The 12400-nt window shown below is 40.0% G+C and overlaps 1 protein-coding gene across 1 annotated transcript; it reads left to right on the plus strand.

The window, feature by feature from the left end:
- The first annotated feature begins 1922 nt into the window (after positions 1 to 1922).
- LOC110982534 (uncharacterized) lies at positions 1923 to 11757 on the plus strand. Its single transcript, XM_022241014.2, has 8 exons — positions 1923 to 4448; positions 4597 to 4737; positions 5147 to 5288; positions 5550 to 5783; positions 6449 to 6642; positions 7640 to 7811; positions 8311 to 8444; positions 9291 to 11757. Exons 1-8 carry the CDS (start codon positions 4338 to 4340, stop codon positions 9294 to 9296), a joined length of 1134 nt encoding a protein of 377 aa, XP_022096706.1. The 5' UTR covers positions 1923 to 4337; the 3' UTR covers positions 9297 to 11757.
- The last annotated feature ends 643 nt before the right edge of the window (positions 11758 to 12400 follow it).

Raw genomic sequence — 12400 nt, forward strand, 5'->3', positions numbered from 1 at the left:
GGAGGAGTGGGCTAATGGCTTAGAGATGTGCCAGCTACAGCTTAACAACATCGTTATACACTTAGGACGTCTGTAACATTTGTTATAGTCTATATGTAATTTTAAATGAGCGTATTTTTTGTCTTTTGTGTGTGTTGTTTTTGGTGAATAAAGTTTTGTTTTATCTGTATGTATTTTCTATATTCTTATGGCAATAGAAATAAAACCTCTGTATTTTCATGATGCGGGCAAAAATTCTAATATAATATCAATAAAATTACACTGGAATGGACGTCTGTGCACGGATCGAATCTTGCTTTTACCGTTGAAAAGGGTGACGTTCAAAAATATGTCGAAACGTTGCGTTTTATTTATATTCAGCTCAATAAATCGTTCCTACCCTAAGAACGCTTAGTAGAACGGGGCACCCAGCAGAATTTACTGCTGTCAATCTTGAGTGGCCTGGCACAGCTGAAATATTCTCAAAAGAAGACATGAGTTACTGTCATACTACTTCCTATTTCTCAATTGCTTTTTTGTCTACACTTCACTGGGCCACTCCCCGCGCAAAGTAGGGTCTCTTTGAGCATATTAAGTCTGAAAATTGTTTAAGTCTGGAAACTGAGGAGTACCCGAGACAAAAATTACTTATATGGCATTGACGTCTCAGCTCAACCCATGATCCCGCTAGTGAACTTTAAGCGGTATAGGGTAGCGCCACGCACTTCAGGCTCCTGTTCGATTCTGTTTGTTAATTGTCCATACCGATTTAATCTTCATCGCCAGCGTACCTGGCTACTGGAGCCGTTACCACTGCAGTCAGTGTTCATTGTAATCCTCTCTGTCCTCAAAATTGGCCTTTCACGTCTGTTTATCATGCCCCATAGAGACAATGTTCATTACAAGCACACATGCGCACACCATTTTCAAGCAGACAACAGCACACCACAGTTTCCAAAGGAAAATACTGTTGTGCGCGTGCGCAACATTTTCTTTGTGGAGCCTGCCTTCTGTTTTTCATGGCAAATGTAGGAGTAAGACAAGGTGAAAATTTGTCGCCTTTCTCGTTTTGCTCTGTATGTTAATGATCTTGAAGGATACAAGCTTCAGAAAGGCTGCACATACCTGAACTTTCAGTTTCACGAAAGAGAAATAGCTTCATTTTTAAAGATATTTGTTTTGTTTTGTTTTTATTTGTTGTAAGCAGATTCAAAAAAGGTCTTCAGTTTGCACTCAGTTGTACCCCACAAGGAAATTTGTAAACTTGGCAACAAGCAGGAGAGATTTTTCACCCCTTGCGCTCGATTTGGTATCACAAAACGTATTTTATTCGGACTTAGCAACCTTTTAAAAACTATCGCGCTTGGGCTAATTTGATTGTAGAATAAATTGGGTTTTTATCGTCATTCTTCTACTTCTAAATTTCCACTAGGTGTTTGTACGAAATATTTGCGGCCATATGCGACCACGTCGAAGCGGGAATACTTTGAGTAACAAGTTGTCCTTCGTGCTCGCTTTTAGCCTAGAACATACAATTGTCTGTGAACAATATGGAAATGGATTAAGGACGGACGTTTCAGGTACAGATTCAAACAAACTGCGGCAAAGACTTGTCTCGCCAAGTGACGTGTTCGCTCCCCAACACTGTTTGTTTAGGTCCCTTGTTGATTAATGTTTAAACAACAGCCTATTACCCCAAAGACCCCAAAGGCATCTGGGCTCTCCAACAGAAATGAGGAAGAAAGGTAATGCTTTATCACGAATACACTTGCGACTTAACAATGTTTGATTTTATGAAGTGGATAACAGCAATTACTCAATACTGGATGGCCGCCCACTTTAGGGGATGCAAAATTAATGTGCACCAGAGGCACAATATACTGTCGGTCGTGTACTTAGTGTACAAAGCGACAGTGTGAATAAGCAAACCAATGAGGAAGGTGAAAAATGTCGGCCTTGGTGAAGAATTCACACATGTGTAATCGTATTTAATATACTTTTCCAGTCAACATGTACCATTTTGAATCTTCTTAAGGAAAATGTTGTAATGATTATTTTATTATTTTTACCATCCCGCGAACCGTGTGCACGTCACATACAATAATACCACAGGTTTTTTGCACTGAAAATCGTATTTGTCATAAAAAGGTAGATCCAGTGTTCCAATTACGGCAGATTTTGCAATACGGGGACTTATTAAAAGCTTTTTACATGACAAACCTAACGTGAGAAAATCCTGGTTTTCAAAACAGATGTTGTGCCGCAAAATAGATACACTGCCACCTATCTCGCAATATACTTGCTTAAGAAGTGGCTTATCAAAATTTGTTTTTTGTTCATTTCCTCAACGGATGCTCTTACGATAGGAGTTTATCTTATCTCCTCATCCTGTATTTTTCTCAGGAAGTAAGAACTTTCAACAGGGATAGGAAATTCAGAAAACACATGGGATCGATTTGACAACTTCCATTTACTGTTGAAAGGGTACAGTCCACTTAATTCTTCAACGGACTACGAGATGGTGTATCTGGGGGCGTGAGGGGGAATTAACCGACGGAGAAATGATGCTGGGTTTTTTTTAAAAGTACCAGCATCTTTTCTGGAAAACCTTTATTTTGCAAACCTAGACACTCACACACAACTACGCCATTGCCATGAAAGCACAAGAAATAAGCTTCAATACACTTGTTTTTGCCCAGACGCATAAAAATTTTTTTAAAGTATGAAAGTAAAAAGTTACTTCAAGGATGCACAAGATACCAGTGTCAGGTTGGGTTAAAGTGCATATTTTCCTTTCCAATTGACATTTTCAATCACTTTTGCGTACAGATTGAGGATTGGATCATCTCGTGCTCCACTGAGTGTCAGGTCGTGGTGTCTCTGAGGATTTTATGACGAAATACAGTAAGAAAGAACTGTAATGATTGTGTAAAGAAGTGGCATTTTTGGCCTCCGTGGTATGACCAAAACACGTTAATTCATTTTGACTCTAATCTGCCTATCTTCCTTGACCTTGGCATCCTGTAATAGTTTAAACGGACCTCCTTAGTGTATGTTCTGTCATGATAAACCAAACGAGTAGGGACAGTATCATGTTTCCGGAACAGCTTAGAGATGGCTTCAGTGTTGTTACTTTAAAGGTAGTGTACACTAGTAAAACCCCAAATCGGACTACGGTACAATCCTGAAATATCTTATTTGAAAGAAAGTACACAACACCCGCAATCAGTCTGTAAAATATTTCCGCCCAGAATTCTGTGGGTTTTTTTTTTCGAGAAAACAGAGAGTTTGTTTTATTTTTCATTAGAATTCATTCACTTCGCACATCAAATTCTTTAACAGGCGCCAGTTTTCTTGTGTGTGGTGTTTTTAGATGTTGGATTCTCAATTAATCAACGGGTAAACCTAAAAGCAGCTAAAAACAAACCGACAGAAATTCACCAAATCCTTAAACTTAAATTGTAGGAAACTGAGTGTAAGGTGTAAAGTAATTACTAAATTAGATCCCTGTGAAGTTAAATTTTATTTTAGGAAATGATTTTTCTTAACACAAAATGTTTGCGAATTCAAAATTACCACTAGAGCATAATGATATGGTCCAAATATGGCGGCTGTTTCTGAGCTGCCCGCTGAAAGGATTTTCGTCAACAAAAAGTACGATTTTCACTCGTTAAACCTCCTGCGTTTAAAGACATTAGTTCTTCTTTGCTTATAATAATCGGTTAGTCAAGTAAGAATGGAGTTTTTAGACTTTAATTGACGTGTAAACTGACGTGAAAATTTGGTTAATGGTTATGAAGCACGATCGCGCGCGCACAAAAAAAAAACCAATGTGTACACTACCTTTAAATTGGTTAACACATCAGGCGCAGCGATCTCTACTGATACCTTGTGTGATGTTGGTACCTTTATTTCCTTCGGAATTTTCTAAAGTCCAATAATTATTTACCATTCTATAGCCTATCCTCGATCTTCTTAAAATAATTCTCAAGCCCTTCATTAGCATCAGTCCTTACCATTAATTTGATCAGTATGAGAGTTCTATTTAACCAATTTTTTTTACCCCTATTAAAAAGTTTTTAAGTGGGAAATTTTTGGTTGTGGAAACATTTGCTGGGCAGAAAAAAAAAAATTATCAACCGCTATTATCTGAATATCTGTGCTGCTTCCGTAACTTGTTTTGGCCATTTTCTCTCAGTAGCAAATACTTGAATGATAACAGTCTGTTTTATCAGATCTACGTATTTTATGAAAGGTTAGAAAACTTATAAATACGCTGAAAAATCAGTTGAGGAATCACTTCAAAGTTGCACTGCCGAAGACTCTTGAAAGTGTGCAGCCCAATCCTCCAACCGACCATGAAGCTTCTTCTGCTGTGTCTGTGTGTTGCTCTGGCTCATGCTAGCCTGGCTCCTCTCCATAGGACCAACCAGCGCGCCGTACCAGACAGCTGGATCATAAAAGTCAAAGTAAGTTGGTGAAGAAAGTATCAGACTAGTTTCACTCGCAGTTCTTTTGGCGTTGTAAATCGAAAGGTCCTCTTATGCATCTATTCAAAAAGTTATTTTTAGTGGCAATTTTGGCTATATGAATACAGCATCGAACATTTTTTTTTAGGATTTTGACCAGCTGGAGCGTGTTCAAGAAGAGATCGAGGACATCTTCTCTAAATTCCGTGCACCTGCTCCCAGAATCGACAAGCTCAAAAAACTCATGCCCGTTTTGACCCTTAAGATCCCAGTGCACATCCTTACCCAGGTAAGTTGACAGGTTTATCATGGGGTCTTATCATGCAATATGGTATAAAATTCAAGTGAATAACTTTTTAAAAATCATAGAATGACTTTAGGATGAAATTTTCATTTTTCCCATAGTCGCATGCAATTTCTTTTCTCTCTATATGTGTTCTATAGCACACGTGCATGTCTAGCATGTACGTTTCTCGCGAAACTAAAGGCCAGTTCTTACTTCACGCGCCAACGAACACAGACTCGAAGTTGTGACGTCAGATCAAATATTCGAGCTGCGTATGAACGAATCTTTAGATATGCAGAGAAGCCTTCATTGTGATGTGCATTATAGTTATGTAGTTGTCTTTGTAATTATCGCTGATATTTATTTGTCATTGTGTTGTTTTAAACATGAACAGTTATTCTCGTTTATTTAGGTTCGTGCTATTGAGGGTGTTGAAGACGTTTATGAGGACACCATTGCAACCATTTTCGGCTCCCAAAGTGGCGCACCATGGGGTTTGGATCGCATCGACAGTCGTAGTGGAACCGATGGTGTGTACAACTACAACAGCAACGGTAGGTTATTTTGGTATAACGTGATCATTACTTTAATTGAGTTCTAGGCAGTAATGCATTGAAAAGGTAAAGGCCTCTCCGTCTAATTTTAGTATTCAAGAATAACAATAATTCACCAACGATTTTGCTACTTTTTCAACGTATTTTGCAAACAGTAATAACTTATTCAATGGCTCTATCGTTGTAGTGGATAACAAAATCGATAAATTATAAAAGCGTCTTCACAATATACATTTGGGAAAAATGTCCTTTTGTGTGCAGCTCAGGGTGAAAACGTGAAATTATTTGTCGTGGATACTGGCATCAACACCAATCACGAAGCGTTTGGCGGACGAGCTTCCCTTCTGTACGGGGCTGCTGATGATCAAGGACATGGAACTCACTGCGCTGGTACTGCTGGAGGAAACACCTACGGTATCGCACGTAAAGCTACCATCTACAGCTCCAAAGTGTGCAACAGTCTAGGACAATGCACGAATTCCCTCATTTCCTCAGGTGTGTTTGGCAATCACTTCATCCCAGAATAGGTTTATTAATTATCTCACAGGTATTATTTATGAACGTTGTTTGTCTCGCTAAATACTCTTGTCCCGTTACTGAAACAACACAAAGAAACTCTGTACACTTTGTGAAAGGGGAAACAATCGAGAAACGGTGGTAAGCAATGGACAAAAAACGAGTACTGGTACATGTATATGTTTGCTGTCATACAACCATTCGTGGCATCTTGCATTCTTAACTTTAGATGAAAAACAGAAGAGTCGCAATTGATCCAATTATTTTTGTTGTTGTTGTTGTTGTTTATTTCCGAAGCCCATCTTCTTTTGACATATAGGACAAAAACCTGGTGGGTGGATCAAATGACAAACGTTGGTGAAAATGTATAGCTTCCCAATCCACAGGGATTCACGCCTCTTCCCGCACATGTGTGAGAAAACAGAACGCCCAAATGGACTCAATCACTTAAAAACTTGTTCCCTTAATATATCTTGAGGGGCTTGGTACTAGCAAAAGTTTCCAAAAGAGTAAACGCATCTCTCTCCTGCACTCGATAACAATGGCCGTGTCCTTGTCTAACGACATGAATACGACGCTTTTCTTAAATAGTCATCCTGCCTCCTTCATAAATGATATTTTCCATGTTTCTTTTTCCTCCTAAGGTTTGGATGCCATCGTCGACAAGTTTGGTACCGGCAACGGCAAGGGCGTGGTATCAATGTCCCTTGGCGGAGGGTATAGTTGGTACATGAACTATATTGTAAGGAAGATGATCAACAGTGGCTACACAGTTTCTGTTGCTGCGGGAAATTCAAACATTGACGCCTGCAACGCTTCACCTGCATCGTTAGACGAGGTGGGTTTTCGTGTTGTGCGGCCTAAAAGTAATAAATACCGATATTATTTCTCGACAGTCCATACGACATTTCTATAAAATCTTAAAGGGATCATATTACAGAAAAATTTACTGAAAACCTTGAAAATGCATTTTTGCTTTTCAATCAGCCTTATAGGTTTTGTTTTATGCATAATATGAATGTTCATATCCATGATCAAAGCTGTAATACAAAGGGCTAAACCTCAATATTGAATTAGTTTGTGAACTAAAAACTGCTAGATTTTTAATATTTTGCTTTCAAATATTTCATTTCCCTTTGCCAGATTATTGTTGAGTAAGTAAATGGCAATAGGCCAGCGAGTAACCTTTTCTCAGAGAAATTCTTCAAATAGGATTGCAAAACCTGTACATGACAATATGGAAACTGAACAGTATCTTCCCTGGTGTAAATTACACCAACAGTACCCTAGTCTTTAAAAATAAAAAGGGCTCCTACATTTCACTTTACTCAAAAAAGTTTTAAAACAGTTTTCGTATATTAAAGAAAAATTTAAATGTGCACAAAAAGTGATTCTCAGAAATATTCGTTGCACGTTTCCTGTAGCACGTCTATATACTTTTAGCGGAGTTGAGCGCAATAAGGTGATAAAGATTATGGTGTATGTAATGTTATATAATTTCAGAGGAAAAAACATGATGACATGATGTACGGGATGACAAAGCCCGTGTCCGAAACGGGCTTCCAGAGCTACGGCTAGGTCTATTGTCTACGCATCTCCACGCATTTTCAGTGGAGTGAAGACCTAGACCTAGCTCTAGACAAGAGATTCGGACGTAGCCTAACAGTGGTAAAAACGCTTAGGCGACTGAATTCATTTAACTAGTTGCTAATATTGATAAAACACAACCAGACCACATGGATATGTCCACCTTTTCAGAGTTACAGCTACTTTGAAGGTAATTGATTATTCATTAAATGACGACACATTACTGACCAGTTCTCTTTGCTCGACAGGCGATCACCGTTGCAGCCAGTGACTCAGACGATGTACGTGCGTATTTCTCTAACTACGGCTCTTGCGTCGACCTCTTTGCACCCGGTGTGGACGTCGTTAGTGCAAGCTACTCATCTAACACCGGCACTGCAACATTTTCAGGCACTTCAATGGCATGCCCCCATGTGTCAGGTTCGCTTGCATGCTATGTGCTTCAACACTTCCGCCAAGCGTTGTGTATCCTTCAAAATCGCTCCAGGAGCGATTTTGAAGGCCAAACGCAACGCACGTGTGTGTTTAATGAAGGCGATTTTTGTGTCCGTGAAAGTGAAACGCATGAACGCACTGTGTACGAAGCGCACAAAAAAACGTGCATGTGGAAAGGCGCTTGACACGTTTCCGGACAATTATTTGTTCAGTCATTTTATCGCATCGTTGGTCCCTCCTTTAAGTCTTCAGATTGTAGACTCAGAGGAAAGTCCTGTCTTCTGATTCGAAATGCTGTCATTAAACAACACATGTCATGACACAAAACACTATCAAAATGCAAAACTGAAAACCAAAGTAGCTATTCAAATCCAGATGTTTTTCGTAGACATCGTACAACTGTCTAGATTTCTTGTCGTTATTATTTCCAAAGCAATACTTTAGGCATCGGCATATAAAGTTTATTTCTGAAATTCATCTGCAGGTGCCGCTGCTGTTTTTCTGGGATTAAACCCAGGTTCATCCCCAAGCACTGTGCATGATGGCATCGTGAATAATGCGACTCCTAATGTTGTGTCTGACACCCAAGGATCCCCCAACAAGTTGCTCTATGTCGAGGTAAAGGTTAACTTATTTTTACCAAATCAATACTGGATACACGACCACGTTGCTCAAAAATTGTCCAATTTAACAGCAAGCTTGCCCACTTCTTGTACAAAATGAATGCTCCACCCCACAGGAGTGTCAAACGAACCATTCGAATTTGATAAATGATCATTTTCTCAACATATCAAATCATTCCAAATTTTTAAGAGAAGAACCATTAAACATTCGAAAGGGTACAACAAGCCATTTCCAATCAGCTTCAAATAACTGAGCCTTAAGAGCCTTAAGAAATTTTGTCAAAAAGTCCCGAGTGCTAAACATAACTTTATATGCGTTTCAAAAATCCGCAAGGGAGGCGCTTCATATTCTCAAAAAGTTTATGAATGCCCTCTCTCGTCCAGTGCCCTAAACAAAATACGAAGACGAAAACTAATTTGAATTGACAAGATTCAAATCCTGTGTGGAAGAAAAGAATATTTCATAAAATATCGTCCTTCCCATACGACAACAACGACGTATCCAGCTTTTGATGGGAGGGGGGAATTCAAAGGCGAATCGGGCTTCGGGCTCATTCAATATGATGTTGGGAGAGAAAAGAAAAACACCTTCGCGTTCACTTGCTGGAGTTCCTTTCTTAGCGTTTTGGTGATAAAATTTAATAAATGAATGTAACGATTACTTTCTTTCCTACTTACCTATGAAGTACTCCTTGTAAAAAAAAATCCGTTGCAGGGACAAGTTTTCCCCATGCACCCCCCCCCCTTGCTGGATACGCCACTGTGCAACAAACATCTAACTAGAACGCTCGATTTTACCTTCATCTTAACACATGTAATATTTTCTTATTTTAATTTGCAGCCCTAAGTATCTACGGGTCATGGTCAAGTGGCAAGATTTGAGAAGCTTGCCATGCAGAAAGAATCAAGACGGCCAATTGATACTAATTCTACTCTGTCAAATAAATTTATACACTGAATCCGCGCCCACCGTAACAAAATGGTAATACCTCCTTGCACAACTTCTGCACATAGTATCAGTGAAGTTGGTTGTTTGGCTATATGTGCCAGCCCTGTGCATAACAGAAGTGCACCTGTAATATGCATGCCTGAAATTCTGCCCGCTTGAACCTGCAATGTAATGCATTAACAATGACATTGCAAAGCACCTTTGCACCTAAAATAACCGTGTGCACTCTTGAAGGATTCTTTGAGCATCGGTAATAATTTCAAAAAGACACAAAGAAAGATGACAAGTTTCCGAATCCTATGTTATGATGCTTAATCTGTAAGAAAAGTTGTAAAAATCACATTCCTTTGGTGAATCAAATAAAATAACCCCTGCATTTAATTACGACTTTGTTTATTTCTTTAAGTGGTTGTTTGATTTTGCATGTTTAGTGTTATTTTGTTCTGCTGAAATAAATAAGTAATTCCTTCCTTAAACATTTTTTTCCGCAAACTCATTGTATTCGGCGCCCGTGGCCTGAACTTTTCGATGCCAGGCCATATACAAATGCGATATTTTGGCTTCGCCTTCAACTGTTGGCATTCAATAATGCACCATGATAAGCAGCCGTAGCCGAAGACAACAATGAGATGGCAAATGCCATGGTTAGCTCTTGGCCGATGAGGGAACATGTTATAATTGCTCTACATATATATCTTCCGTGATATATCGCTCATACAAACTCGCTAGTTTCACTATTTTGTACCGTCACTTGACCGTCACGCACGTGGCTTGACCTTTTTCCAAGGATGGATTTGCACCGGAGAGATGTTAATTAATTTTGGATTTTTGTCCTTCCTGACGTGTATTTATGTCAAGGGCAATGGACAACAAACTGTAGATTCTTGCATGAATCTACAGTTCCGAGTCTGACTTAAACTATTTCCCATTGTTACACGTACATGGAGTCCCGAGTCTATGACGCTCTTGCTTTTAACCCTTCGTCTGAGTGCACACCTTTGTTCCACGGGTTTGGGTTGCGTGAAACCACAGAGCAAAGGCCTGGTGATACAAAGCCTTGGTGAAGGCCTTCGTTATTCGTCGCAGTGCAGCGCACGCCGCGCCAGCGCGCACCGCAGCTCCAAATCAAGGCGAAGAGCGATCTCATGCGGTTTAAGAAATATGCAAATCAGCTGAACTAGGACGAACGCCTTGATGCAACCGTCCGCAGAATCTGTATTGCACGGGTGCTCATTATGCTAATACAAGAGCCGATCTTTTAACTACGCTTTTGGATTGGTTCATTGCTACATAGTAACTGCATAATTCAAGTAGGTCGCAAGGTGAATGGTTAACTGAATGCACACGTGGCTATACACGTACATGTACATGAGAAGTCAACAATATTTATTTTGCCAGCTAATCAGAGTCATTGGAGATCGAGTTCTCCTTTGCTTGGCTTTGCCTTACTGATTGTAATTGATTTTTTTTTCAAATGACTGGAACTATGGGCTTTGTATCTGGTCTGAGGAGCTCCATGCAGAAAGGTTCAGGCTGAAAAATAACCTTTTTCCCGTAGCCTGTTTGCAAGTTCACGAAAACGTCGTGACCCCGCACAAAATATTCTGAGGCTTGCTGCTGCTCGACACGAAAATCATACGACATTAATTTACCTGCAGCGGAATCCAAGGAACAAGACAACTCGTCGTACTGCAGTCGTCTCGGAAGATGGTTCGCCATTAATTTTACATGGTTATCATGCGTGCCAGTTCACGTTGATGCATATGTATACTTAGCTGCGATTGGTCACTGTGCACTCATCGCAAGCCTGCATCTATTCATATTCGCATACGAGCTAGTGCGCTAAAAATCTAGCGCAAAAGTAAAGAAAAACATAAGCCTCCGCGGATGGTTACACCAAGGGTTGATTCCATGCGGACTCTTCTTGACACAGTTGTTGTTCTCGCGCTCGAACAGCGGGAACACGATTCAAGAACACTGTTCTTGGAACAGGATCACACAACACCTCCTCGTGAGATTTGATTTTTGGACGGCTGCAAAAAGTAAAGAGATGGCTTCTAAAGCCACAGGCAATGAGAAGTTTTGCCAAATTAATACTATTATTTTCAATAAACAGGAAGAGTGTTCCTGTTTAAATAGAAAAGAATTCGGCCCATCCAAACATTAACTTTCGAATAACGTACATGGCCGCCACCATGTTGCTTGCCACTAACTACCATTATCAATAACCGATTGTATGTTCCTGGCGTTCAAGCGGCCGACCTACGAACAACAAATCCAGCTGTTCGTGAACACACAACAAGAAGCCGCCCGAACTCAGCCAAGGCGTTCGTCCTGGTTCAGCTGATATGTACATTTCTTAGACTGTGTGAGGTCGCTCTTCACCTGGGTTTGAGCGGCAGGTGCGCGCGGCGGTTCGCCGCGTTGCAACAAATGACGAACACCTTGACGAAGGCTAAAGGTATTTGTGCAGTCAATGCCGTTAGTGCTGGACACTTACTTTCTTCTCTTCCTCTTGCGCCTTGGATTCATGATCATACGTGTGCCATTGCAGCGAAACCTTCCGGACTGAAACCACCACAGGACTCAATGAAATTGAGGAATGCTATATCAACTTCATGAAAGTGTGGATAGCACTTTTCGAACCACTTCACAAACCACTCAAAGTGAGGTTCACTGATCCTTATATGTTCTTATGTATGAATCATTAGGAAATGCTTTCCATTAAAGATTGCCATTCCATTTGGAGAATGAGCAACTTTGGATTCAAATTATGATGCACATTTTTGAGTTAAATAATAACATTGAAGAATTTCTATAAAGCACACATATTCACCTAAAATTGCTTATGGCGCTCCAAACATTACAACACAAGAAAATGTACAGGCTAACTCTTCAAGCAAGATTTTACAAGAACGTTTTATAAATGAACTGAGATATATGTGCTGGACCGTACACTTGGGGAGCAGCGACTCTGAGAGATCTGTCACATCAGGACCGGT

This window comes from Acanthaster planci, linkage group LG01, assembly GCF_054643075.1.
Source record: "Acanthaster planci isolate LZ-2023a linkage group LG01, COTS_SCS, whole genome shotgun sequence".
In the NCBI taxonomy this organism is placed as follows: Eukaryota; Metazoa; Echinodermata; class Asteroidea; order Valvatida; family Acanthasteridae; genus Acanthaster; species Acanthaster planci.

Excerpts from the sequence above, each read along its gene's own strand:
- LOC110982534 (XM_022241014.2), top strand. The coding sequence starts at position 4,338 with ATGAAGCTTCTTCTGCTGTGTCTGTGTGTTGCTCTGGCTCATGCTAGC. Across the intron at positions 5,784-6,448 it reads GAATTCCCTCATTTCCTCAG|GTTTGGATGCCATCGTCGAC; the intron begins GTGTGTTTGGCA and ends TTTCCTCCTAAG. Across the intron at positions 7,812-8,310 it reads GGCATGCCCCCATGTGTCAG|GTGCCGCTGCTGTTTTTCTG; the intron begins GTTCGCTTGCAT and ends ATTCATCTGCAG.